Here is a 13,545-nt window from a genome sequence, read left to right on the forward strand (position 1 = left end):
ACATACCTTAACACCATAAAGGCCTATATGAAGGATCCACAGCTAATATCATCCTCAATGAGGAAAAAACAAGGATTTTCTTCTAAGGTCAGGAACAAGACAGGGATGTCCACTCTCACCATTGTTACTTAACATGGTACTAAAAGTCCTAGCCTTGGGGCGCCTGGGTGGCTCAGTGGGTTAAGCCGCTGCCTTTGGCTCAGGTCATGATCTCAGGGTCCTGGGATTGAGTCCTGCATCAGGCTCTCTGCTCAGCAGGGAGCCTGCTTCCCTCTCTCTCTCTCTGCCTGCCTCTCAGTCTACTTGTGATTTCTCTCTATCAAATAAATAAATAAAATCTTTTAAAAAAAATTCTATAAAAAGTCCTAGCCTCAGAATTTAGACAACAAAAAGAAATAAAAGGCTTATTTGTTCTTTGGGTGTTGAGTTTGCTAAGTTCTTTATGTTAAATGAAATAAGTCAGTCAGAGAAAGACAAATACCATATGATTTCACTCACATGTGGAATTTAAGAAACAAAACAAATAAACGTAGAAGCGGGGGAAAAAGAGAGGGAGGCAAGCCTTAAGAAACTCTTAACTACAGAGAACAGAGAGTTGATGGAGGGGAGGTGGGCAGGGAATGGGCTAAATTAGTGATGGTGATTAAGGAGGGCACTTGTGAGAAGCACTGGGTGTTGTATGAAAGTGATGAATCACTAAATTCTACTCCTGAAATCCATTTACACTGTATGTTAACTACTAGAATTTAAATAATAACTTGAAACAAAAATGGAAACACAACATAGAAAAAATTTATGGAAAGCAGTTCTAAGAGAGTTTACATGCCGACTTTATAAAAGGAGAAAGATCACAAATAAATTACCTAAGTTTATACCTCAAAGAAGTACAAGTTCTCAAAGTTAGCAGAAGAAAAAAAAATGATGAAAATCAGAGCAAAAGTAAATAAAATAGAAAACAGAAAAACTAGAGAAGAGGTTAACAAAATAGCTGTTTGCTTGAAATGATAAACCCGACAAACACCAAGACAGAAAGACCTCAAATACAGTTAGAAAAGAAAGAGATTATGCTGAGTGAAATAAGTCAAGCAGAGAGAGTCAATTATCATATGGTTTCACTTATTTGTGGAGCATAGCAAATAACATGGAGGACAAGGGGAGTTAGAGAGAAGGGAGTTGGGGGAAATTGGAAGGGGAGGTGAACCATGAGAGACTATGGACTCTGAAAAACAATCTGAGTGGTTTGAAGCGGCGGGGGGGGGGGAGGTTGGGGGAACCAGGTGGTGGGTATTAGAGAGGGCATGGATTGCATGGAGCACTGGGTGTGGTGCAAAAACAAGAAATACTGTTATGCTGAAAATAAAAAAAAATTAAAAAAAAAAGAAAAGAAAGGGAAAACATTATAAATTGTAACACGGCAAAATGAAGGATTATAAAAGACTATTAATATATAATTATTTGTCAACCAATTGGACAGCTTAGAATATACTTATTCCTAGAAGAGTACTACTTACCAAGACTGGATCATGCAGAAACAGAAAATTTGAATAGACCAATAATGAATGAGACTGAATAAGTAATGAAAAACCTCTCAACAAAGAAAAACCTAGTTTTTGTTGATAAATTCTGCCAAACACTTAAAGAAGAAGTAATGGTAATATTTCTCAAACTCATCCAAAATTTTGAAAAGGAGGAATATACTCAAGCTCAGGTCAGCATTATCCTGATACAAAAGCCAGATAACTATATTATAAGAAAGCAACAGATCAAAGTCCTAATGAATACGGACGCAAAAATTCTCAACAAAATGCTAGCAAACTAAATTCAAGATCAAATTAAAAGGATCATACACCGTGTTCAAGTGGGATTTATTCCTGGGATGCAAGAATGGATCAATCAATGTGATAAACCCCATTCACAGAATTAAAGATAAAACCATATGATCATCTCAATAGATGCAGAAAGAGTATTTGACAAACTTCAATAATTTTCATGATAAAAACTCTCAATACAGCAGGTATAGAGGGAACATACCTCAACATAATAAAGGTTATACATGACAAACTCTCAGCTAATGTCACATTTAATAGTGAAAGGTTGAAAGGATTTCCTCTAAGATCAGGAGCAAGAGACTCTGACCACTTCTGTTCACAGTAGTACTGGAAATCCTACCCAAGCAATTATGCAGGAAAAAGAAATAAAAGGCACCCAAATAAGAAAGGAAGAAGTAAAACTGTCTGTGAAGATGGCATTATCTTCATATATAGAAGACTCTAAAGACTCGACAAAAAAAAAAAAAACAAAACAAAAACCCTGTTAAAATTAATAAATGCTTTCAGTAAAATGGCAGGATACAAAAATCACCTAGAAAACCCAGTCATGTTGACATGTGCTAAGAATGAATTATCTGAAAAAGAAATAAAGAAAACATTCCCATTTATAATAGCATTAAAAACAATACAATATTTAGTGATAAATACAACCAAGGAGATGAAATATCTAGAGACTGAAAACTGTAAGATATTGATGAAAGAAATTGAAGAAGACACATAAATGGAGAGCTGTCTTATATTCATAGGGAGGAATAATATTGTTAACATGTCCATATTACCCCAAACCACCTACAGATTCAGTGTAATTCCTACCAAGATTCCAATGGCATGTTTTATAGGAATAGAAAATAATCCTAAAATTCACATGAAACCATGAAATACCCCAAATAACCAAAACAATCTTGAGAAAAATTAAAGCTGGAGGTATCACACCTCTCAATTCCAGATTGTATTAATATAAGACTATATTAATAGAAACAGTGTGGTACTGGCATTAAAACAGACATAAAGACTAATGGAAAAGAACTGAGAGCCCAGAGAAAATGCATACATATATGGTCAATTTATATTTGAAAAAGAATGGCATATATATGGTTTATATATACAATATACATTTGCAACATGTGGATGGACCTGGAAGTCATTATGTTATGTGAAATAAGTCGGAGGAAAAAAAAATTCTGTATGATCGCAAATATGTGTGTTATCTAAAAAAAAAAAAAAACAAAAAACAACCCTGAAATCATAGGAACAGAGAATAGACTGACGGTTGTTGCTGTCAGTGGAGAGATGGAGTGGAGAATCTCTCCACTTCTGGTTGTTGCCAGAAGTGGAGAGATGGGGGAAATGGTGAATGGACACAAAGTTCTAGTTATAAATAACTCACAGAGATATAATGTACAATGTGGTGACTATACTTAACAATACTGTATTGTATATTTGAAAGTTGCTAAGAGGGTAAGTCTTAAAAATTTTCTCCACACCACAAAAAGGTAACTAAGTAAAGTGATAGATGTGTAACTAACCCTATTTGGTAATCATATATGTATACGTGTGTGCGTGTGTGTGTGTGTGTGTGCTCATGTGTATAAAATTGTCACTTATACATCTTAAATTTACACAATGGTACTTGTCAATTATATCTCAAAGTGGGAGGGGGAAAAAACTTCCAAGGACTTGTGTCCATGTGACACATGGAGAAATTATCTTTCTTCCTTGGATGTTAGGTAGGCTGATTATCAGTCCCTGGTTTGGCCTTCTCTCAAGCCACAGTTACATACCTTCAATTACCCAATGAACATCTAAGAGAATCAGAATGCGTGTGTGTATGTGTGTGTTTGTGTGTGTGGGTGTGTGGGTGTACATATACACAGAGGACTGAATTCACGGAGTACTCAAAAATGAACTCAGCAGTACTCACTGGAAGGCCCATTAGACCTGTCCTACCCGAGGGTCCTGAAGCCCCTGGTAAGCCTGTCTCTCCTTTTTCTCCATCTTCTCCAGGAAGACCCCTTCCTCCTGGGTTCCCCTGAAAGCCAGTAAAAATTTTTAAGAAAGGGAAAGCAGTAAAATAAGTATACCACACAATAAGCAGATTTTTGTTTATAACATAAAATCATGTAATTATGTAATATTTTAAAGATTTCACAAGAAACATCTACATACACATAATAAGAAAAGTATGATTTACCTTTAAGCCATCTTTCCCTTGGAGACCTTCTTCTCCGGGAGGTCCTGGTTCACCCTATTTTTTAGCAAAAACAGTAGGATTTATTATTTTGCTGAATTGCTTGCCTTAACTTACTGTTTGTTCCTGGTATCTATAGAAAGTATCAGGTTTCTGCACATTTACTCCTACTTATACTTTATTTATAAGGAATATTTGGCAGTATAATAAGCTTGATATTATTTGCTTGGAATAGCTCTGAAGATGATTTGAAGAATCAATATTGTAAATTCAAATATAAGATAGGCCCAGAATTTTAACTTTCAGATAATTAAGAGAAACACATATTCATTTGGTAGCTCTGAAAATTTATATAGTTACACCTGTGTTTCCTGAGTTCAAGGACTAGAAATCCTATATCTCTTCAAGTTATAGTACCTTGCTATACTCAATTAAATGGATTAGTGTGACTTAATTCAGTTAAAACCATACTTTTACGGTTTGTATTTTCTCGCTTACAAGGGAACAGTTAAGGCCCTGGTACATCAAAAAGCTGTCCTCCAGATATAGAATTTAACAGAAAAATACAGCCATTGTCTATGAAGATATTACACTCTTGTCACCTAAAATAGTTAAAAGTGAGTTAATTAGTGCATCTTCACAATTTCTCTGTTGCTCCCACCATTGACACTTCCACTACCCCAACCTCACACTGCCAATCCCCCTGCAAAAAAAGGGAAAATGAAAAAGAAACAAGTCTCCAGACTTTGCCTTTTAGTATGCAAATGTCTCTTGAGATTATCTTGGGCATGGTTATCTTGGGAAAAAAGCTTACCACAGCTCAAATTACAAGCTGTCTATATTAGAATAACTTCTGTAAACTCTCTAATTATTCTTATTTACAATTATTTCCTTGAATCTTGTTAACTTTTCGTGACTTTAGATTTTTGTTTTTGCTTTTTTCAAACACAAATTAGGTTGTAATCATTTGTTTGCTTTATTAGGTCAGGAAATATCCTGAGAGTTGATTACTGTTATTTGTGAATTTCTTCCTAATGTGAATATGAGTGACAATCACAGCTACTCTGCATATGTGTAAAGCATTCTATAGAGAACACTCCACACCGAGAAGAGGATGCATGAGCTTAGGACTCCAAATACTAATAAATGACAATATGAACAGGGTCTGGTATTCAGCTTTAAAAACTAAGAAATAAAGACAAACGTTTTCTATTAGGCACCAGGAAGATTTATTATGCATTTTTGAAACTTAATTTATGCTGTTTCAAGTCTCTGAATCACTCAGGCCAGTGCATTAAAATGGTTCTCAGGGTACCTGGGTAACTCAGTTGGTTAGGCAATTGCCGTTGGCTCAGGTCATGATCCTGGAGTCCCATATCAGCCTTCCTGCTCCTCGGGGACTCTGCTTCTCCCTCTGACCTCTCCCCTTTCAGGCTCTCTCTCTCTCTCAAATAAATAAATAAACAAATAAAATCTTTTAAGAAAATAAAATAAAATAAAATGGTTCCCAGCAGACATTTACCCGTAACCCTGGTTCTCCAGCAACTCCAGCATTGCCTGCAGGTCCAACATTTCCCTAAAGAAACAAAGGGAAAGATTAAAATCATTTTCTACTAAAACAGTATATCTAATAATTATGGAAGGTGTATCATGAGGATAGGGCTTTTAAAACAATTCCCATTTTTTTCTTTTCCCCAGATTAATTTATCACCCCCATTAGCTTTAATTAATATATTACCCCATTAGCTTTATCATTTTTATTTCCTCTCTTTCTCTTATACAAACATACACATGGAGTCAGTGAAAAGACAGATACATAGATATAGATATACATATTTATTTTCTGACTCATTTGAAAACACTTCCCATTTTTATCTGCTATCCTCACTTGTTTTCAAGATGATTGATATTTGCCAAAATGTGGCAAACAGGGGATTCAGTGGTAAAAATTGAGAGACCTTTTCACTATTTAGGAAGATTACCTTTACACCTGGTTCGCCTTGCAGACCAGATTCACCCTCAATACCTGAAGGTCCCTAGAAGAAAATGATTTGACACATCATTTGATATACATTCCTTCACTGATTGCAAAGGCAATAACAACCTCGCAAGAAGATCATAGTAATTTTTAGCCCAAGGGTAAGATATATGTCCAGGAAAATACTTTTGCTTCCACTTTATAAACTTGATGGCATAAGACCAGATAATTTTGGGACATTTTAACAGTTCAAATGCCAAAATAACATCTCCTGAAGTCAGGACTTTTAAGAACAATTTCTTCTATTCTTCCTGTCATCCTTCAATCCTTGGTCAAAGACAAACACTTCCCATTTCCTCTTCTAATTTCCTACCCTCATACTCTTACTATTCTCAGTGTTTTTTTTACCTTTCACCCTTATCCATTTCTGTTGAGCCCTCTGGAGCACACTTCTTTTAAAAATTTCAGTTTTCTTTATTCATTTTATGAAGAAAGATTTAAGATACAAAGATGATATGAATATATTCACATTATGAAAAATCCAAATGGCAGCTTTTCTACTTTCCTTTTGTGGGTGGGTCCAGTTGGGGAGAATTTGGTTCTTTATATCTTGAAAACATACAACTTCTTGCAACCTCTGGCTCTGTCTAGGCCTGACGCTCCTACAACTGCTGTTGTATTGTTTTTTTAAATTTGTTTGTTTCAGAGATATTTATCTTGTTTTTGAGCACACTAAGGATATCCTTTCCCTCTTCCCTTCCTCATTCCTCGTTCTTCTTTCTCTTTGTGTACATGTACCTACGAATGTATGTATATATATATATAACTATAAAAACACACATGTATTCTGTAATTCCCATGTTTTTGGAGTAGAGGAGTAGCTTAAAGTATTAACTCACAACACACTCTTGACAAAAAGCTTCCTGTTGTCCTTCTATCTTTCAGTGATTCCTTAGTAGTTCTGACTTGTGGGTGATATTCTTCCTTATAACTACGAGAGTTTAAAATATCTTTTATGTAATAGTATTTTAGATAAGAGGAAGTTCGGTTTTCCATTTTTGACTCTGCTTCTGCAATACATATTCACCTTGCTTTTTTTTCTAAAATAAAAGCTATACTTGCACAACAGTACCGATGGGAATTATAATAAAAAAAGCCCAGTCCCATTCCTCAGAGGCAACTATTTTATTTTTTTATTTTTATTTTTTTAAAGATTTTATTTATTTATTAGAGAGAACACAAGTAAGGGGGAGAGACAGAGGGAGAAGTAGACTCCCTGCTGAGAAGGGAGCCTGCCTTGGGGCCCTATCGCAGGACCTTGGGACCATGACCTAACCTGAAGGCAGATGCTTAACTAGCTGAATCATCCAGGTGCCCCAGAGATACCTAACTACTTTATAAAACAATTTTTGTTTTCTTAGTGGTTATTTCTATAACTCAAAAATTATACCTTTACTTCTCAATGTATCACCTTGCTAAAGGTTAATTTCCTTATTCTCCCTCCATTTTACCATCATTTCACAATATTTTAATAGTCACATTATTTAAATTCTTCTGTGGGTTAGTTTTGTGACTTCTTTGCTGCTACAAGAGATAGTATAGTACAGTACTTAAGAGGAAAAATTATGAACTGAGATGGCCTGGGTTTCTGCTCTCTCTCAGAAATGATAGAATTTAATATCCTACTTTAAGATTAATATTCTGTCTTGAGAGAGAATCCCAGCTCTCTTAGAATTCCTTCCATATTAAAATTGCTTTCAATGTCACAGATTTTCTTTGGTTCCTAATTTCTCCCAACCTCTCAGCTCTTCCTGGCTTCTTTTATTCCTTTCTTAAACTAACTCTAATTGTTGATCTTCTAAAACCCAGTTGTTCCTTTTCTTATACCAATCTTGGATTAGCACTTTAAATTATTTCCATTTCTATTTCCAGCTGAATACTGCTGGAAAAAAAAATTACACACTAGTGCAAAGTGGCATCATTACCTGTTGAGAGGCATAGTGGCTAAGATAAAGGATTGTGGAGAGAGAATCCCTGAACTGAAATGTAGGCTGTACCACTATTATTAGCTATCACTCTTCAGCAAGTGAGTTATTTAACCATTTCATGCCTTTGTTTCCTCATCTGTAAATGAAAATAATAGCTGCATCTATCTCATAGGGAGTTGTAAGAATCCATTAATACAGCAAAACACAAATAGTGTTAGGCACATAGAAAATGCTTCATAATTGTGGGCTATTGGCATCATTATTATCAATATAAGGCAAATTCATTGCCTCCTACTAAAAGCTTGACTTTTAGTAAGGTGTATCTGCTCTTCCACTTGTCTATAGTCATTCCCTCCCCTATTATCTTCAACCACTGTTCTAAATCAGTGAATTTTCCTCGAATGACCTACTTAACCTCTACTCCTTATCACAACAGAATTTTTGTCTCTTACTCAGTTAAAAAAAACCCTTCTAGTTATTAGGTATGACTCTTCTCAGCTTTCTTTAGTCTCAGAGGATGTGGCATAGAATAGGTTATCAGCATCAGCTTTTGTGTCAGTTGTGGATTCAAAAGCCAGTCTCACTTCTTAACCATTTACCTTGGGCAGATTAACAGATGATGACCCTCATCTCCCTAATATTCCTCTTTGGTCTCTTGAAAGGTATTGTCATCCATCGTGTTGCACAGCCTAGAAAACTGGGAATAATTTTTGACTTCTCTTTCTACTTTACATCACATATTCTATACATATGAAGGTTCTGCAGAATTTATATAAAAGACATTTCTCAAATCCATCCACTCCTCTCCCTTTCTGTGCCTGCTACTTTCATTAAGAAGTCCATCATTTCTTGCCTGGTTGAATGCAATGGTCCTTTAGTAGGTATTCATGGTTTCATTCCTGTCCTTTCAAATACATTCTCTATGTAGCTGTTAGATCTATCTTATCACCCAAAAATTAAATCTGACTGTTTCACTGTTCTGTTTATCATATTTTACAATGACTTAATATGGCCCTTAAGATTAAAAAAAAAAATGAAGCTTAACAGTACACAAAGCTTTTCATACTTTTTCTATACTTTCTTCTACTACCACACCTTGCTTTGACTTTCAAAGAATCCATATTGCCTCATGTTTGTATGTTCTTGCTTATACTATTCCTTTTTCTGGAATTTCCTTATCTTTATTACTCTTTTCATATGGCTAACTCCTACTCATTCCTTAAAACTCATCTCGTAACTCATCTCGTCACCATTCCACATTCCCCACAAGTTTTCTTCTTCCTTGTATCCAGGTGGAGTTAAATGCTCATTGCCATGTTCCTATATTGACCTGGGAATATCTGCATCACTGGGTCTAATACATTGTAATGTAATAATCTTTTATATGACTATCTTCTGGAATAGGTTAGAAACTCCTACAGGAGTCAGGGACCATATATCAGCCTTCCTTGTATCACCTTCCAGTGGCTACAAAGTGCACAGCAAGAAACATGGCATCATTGTGGGATTAAAAATAGGCCAACAAACCTGGACCACAGAGGGCAGGAGAAGAGCTTTACTGGCATGTGGCTTAACGGTCTGCATAAGTCAGATAATGTGGAACATTATTCATTATGTTAAAAGGTTGGCATTTTACTAAAGGTCATGAGAGCCACGGAAAAATTCCAAGGAAAAGAATGGTATGACAAAGAGAAACTGGCAACAATTAGCTAACGAATGATGGAAGTTGCTGGAGACCTGCAGTAAGAGCAGACTAGAGCACTGGCAATAGGGATGAAAAAGAAAGGGTAAAACAGAGACACTATGGGGGTTCATTCACAGGGAAATGATGGCTGACTGGAGAAAATAAGTAGGAAGAGGAGTCTAGGAAGACTCAGTTTTCGGCTGTTCGGCGCAAGGAGTATCTTTCAATGAGATGGGAATAAAAAGAGAAAGAACACCAGGAAAATAATAGGTTTGGTTTAGATATTTTGAATTTAAGATGTATGTAGGCTATGTAGGTGCATATGTAAAATACAACAGGGAATCAGTAACTGCAGCTGAAGAGACAGGTATGAGCTAGAGCCATCAAGATGAGAACTCTAAGAATAATATTGGTAATTAGAGTCATTGTGATACTACGACTGCTAGGCTGAGAAAGAAGGACAGCTTCACATCATGACTGAGAAAGGCTAATGAGAAGGTAAAGAGCAGAATCTAAAGACAGCAGTTTCACAAAAGTCAAACGAGGAAAAATTTATGTCTAATTTATTTAGAGCTAAAGTAAACAAACAACAGAAATGAAGGAACTGGGTTTTATAATTATAATTATAGTTTATTATTCCAAAAAATGTCCTAAATAGGGTTTTTTTTTTTGAAGATTTATTTATTTGAGAGAGAGAGTGTATGAGTGGAGAGAAGTAGAGAGAGATAATCTTCAAACTGACTCCCTGCTGAGCACAGAGCCTGAAGCGGGGTTCAATCCCAGGACCCAGAGATCATGACCTGAGTGGAAATTAAGAGTTGGACACTTAACAAACTGAGTCACCCAGGCAGCCCAGGGGTCACTTCTTAATATTCTTCTATAAAGGAGATATAACATCTTAGAATGAAGGGTTATCAAATTAACTCAAAGTGAGTGAAGGGTAAGTTTTATTCACTTTTTTTGGTCATTTCAATGGGCTATTACAAGAACTTTATGTGAATGGGCAGTAACCTCCTTGACAGGCTACAGCAACTATGCAAATATGTCTACTGAGGCAAGGGAAAAAGAAGCAGAAATAAACTACTGGGACTTCATCAAAATAAAAAGCTTCTGTACAGTAAAAGGAACAATCAACAAAACTAAAAGGCAACCTAAGGAATGGGTGAAGATATTTGCAAATGACATACCCGATAAAGGGTTAGTATCCAAAATATATACAGAATTTACAAAACTTAACACCCCAAAACCAAACAACCCAGTTTAAAAAATGGACAGAAGACATGAATAGACATTTTTCCAAGGAAGACATACAGATGGTCCATAGACACATGAAAAGATGCTCAACATCACTTATCAGAGAAATACAAATCAAAACTACAATGACACATCACCTCACACCAGTGAGAATGGCAAATTAATAATACAAGAAACAACAGATGTTGGTGAGGATACAGAGAAAGTAGAACCCTCATATACTGTTGGTGGATACTGTTGGTGCAAACTGATACAGTCACTCTGGAAGACAGCATGGAGTTTCCTCAAAAAGTTAAAAACAGAACTACCCTACCATCCAGCAATTGCACTGCTAGGTATTTACCCCCAAAATAAAGAAAAACTAATTTAAAGGGATATGTGCACTCCAAAGTTTATAGCAGCAATATCAACAAATAGTCAAATTATGAAAAGAGCCCAAATGTCCATCAAGTGGTGAATAGGTAAAGAAGATATGGTGTATATCCAGTGGAACATTTCTCAGCCATCCAAATGAATGAAATCATGCCATTTGCAACAATGTGAATGGAGCTAGAAAGTATTATGCTAAGCAAAATAAGTCAGAGAAAGACACCATATGATTTCACTTATCTGTGCAATTTAAGAAACAAAACAAATGTTCACAGGAGAAAATGAGAGGAAAACCAAAAAACAGAGTTTTAACTATAGAAAACAAACTAATGGTTACCTGAGGGGAGGTGGGTGAGGGAATGGGTTAAACAGGTGATAGGATTCAGGAGTGCATTTGTGGTGATGAGCACTGGGTGTTGTATGTAAGTGCTGAAGCACTAAATTGTATACCAGAGACTAATCTTATACAGTATATCAACTAACTGGAATTTAAATAAAAACTTAAAAAAACAAACCATAAGTGACTCTTAATCTCACAAAACAAACTGAGGGTTGCTGGGGGGAGGGGGTTTGGGAGAAGGGGGTGGGATTATGGACATTGGGGAGGGTATGTGATTTGGTGAGTGCTGTGAAGTGTGTAAACCTGGTGATTCACAGACCTGTACCCCTGGGGATAAAAATATATGTTTATAAAAAATAAAAAATTAAAAAAAAAAGATAACTTTATGTGTATAAAATTATACTCATAAAATAGTCAACTTATTTTTAAATGGAATTTTAGGATGTATTTTCTGAATATGAAACATAACACTACAGAACTATTCTTTAAATATATACCTAATGTATCAACTTTACTTTGAGGAGTCTTATAAAAAGTACTGGGAATTGATGAAACAACAAAGAGCCACAGAAAAAAAAATTACCTCAGCGCCCATTTCTCCAGGAGGTCCAGCATCACCTTGCAATCCTCGTGGTCCCTACATTAAAATAAAATTTAAGATCTGAGAATCAAAGTTTACTCTGTATTTTGATTAATATATGCATCAAAATATGGGATTTTTAATATATTATATGTAATAGAACACATTTATCAACTTTTTGTATAAACAAAATTATAGCTTTATAGTTGATTCATCTGTTTTGTGTGTGTGTGTATGTGTGTGTGTGTGTGTGTATGAATAGAAGGCTATGTTTAAATTCAAGAGAAAAGAAAGGACAGTACCCTTCATACTTTCATTCCCTAATTCACTCATCCATTCAATAAACATTTATTAAGCACCTAAGTTACTATTATATTTCATACTATATATTATATATATTATATCATACTAAGAGCTTTCAAAAGTTATCTTATTTGATGGATATGACAATAATATTTCTACTGGATATTTGTGGCAAAAATGTGACAAAATAGCATTTTTAAAGAAGCAAATACATGGTCTCCAATGAAATAAAAATACGTTAGAGTTCCATGATGTCATACTTTATCATGGTAGTGAATCCAGTTCAACATTTTCTCTGTTTCACATGAACAGATATAACAATGCTTACTCATATGAAATAATCACTAAGGTGCAATAAAAATCCATGTTTGGACCTTTTTTGGAATCTGGTCACTGTAATAATGAATAGTGTAACTTTAAGTAAACAAACATTGAATATTTAGTTCATTGCATAAACATTAAATTTCTAAACCAAATGGATTGTCTTAGTGTGTAGAAGCCACTTATCTGGCTAGAACTATTATTTTACCATTAACATCTATGTAGTTTTTCATTTAATTTTTTTATATATTGTTAAAGATAAACTTTTCCCCCTAAATATGATCACTGTAGAATACCTGGAAACTCATAAAGTAAAAATGATCCAAAATAGCCACTTGAACCAGTTAACATTTGCTGCAGTTCTTTAAATCTTTGAGCTTAAAAAAAATTGGGATGAAAAAAATTCATAATTTGTATATAGTTAAATCTGTTAGTATTTGAAGACTTTTTCCACTACATTTTAAAACATCTATTTCCATATAATTATTTTAAATTTATTTAAATTTTAAAAATTATTTTAAACTCTACCAATCCTAATTCTCCTTTTATGGCAGGTTAAAAATATTAAGCTATTTTGCTGGCTCATTTTTTTTATTTTTTTTTATTTTTTTTTTAAAGATTTTTATTTATTTATTTGACAGAGAGAAATCACAAGTAGATGGAGAGGCAGGCAGAGAGAGAGAGAGAGGGAAGCAGGCTCCCTGCTGAGAG

The 13,545-nt window shown here is 34.9% G+C and overlaps 1 protein-coding gene across 1 annotated transcript in view; it reads right to left on the reverse strand.

Annotated features, from left to right (window-relative positions):
• COL24A1 (collagen type XXIV alpha 1 chain) overlaps positions 1 to 13,545 on the reverse strand; it is a 379,684-nt gene that overhangs the window by 122,181 nt on the left and 243,958 nt on the right. Inside the window, exons 32-36 of the mRNA XM_059377096.1 lie at positions 12,214 to 12,267; positions 6,000 to 6,053; positions 5,540 to 5,593; positions 4,021 to 4,074; positions 3,751 to 3,858 (exon numbers count right to left, since the gene is read on the reverse strand). Coding sequence (XP_059233079.1) covers positions 3,751 to 3,858; positions 4,021 to 4,074; positions 5,540 to 5,593; positions 6,000 to 6,053; positions 12,214 to 12,267 — 324 coding nt within the window. The remainder of the gene's footprint in view (positions 1 to 3,750; positions 3,859 to 4,020; positions 4,075 to 5,539; positions 5,594 to 5,999; positions 6,054 to 12,213; positions 12,268 to 13,545) is intronic.

Source organism: Mustela nigripes, chromosome 14, assembly GCF_022355385.1.
Source record: "Mustela nigripes isolate SB6536 chromosome 14, MUSNIG.SB6536, whole genome shotgun sequence".
NCBI classification, from domain to species: Eukaryota; Metazoa; Chordata; class Mammalia; order Carnivora; family Mustelidae; genus Mustela; species Mustela nigripes.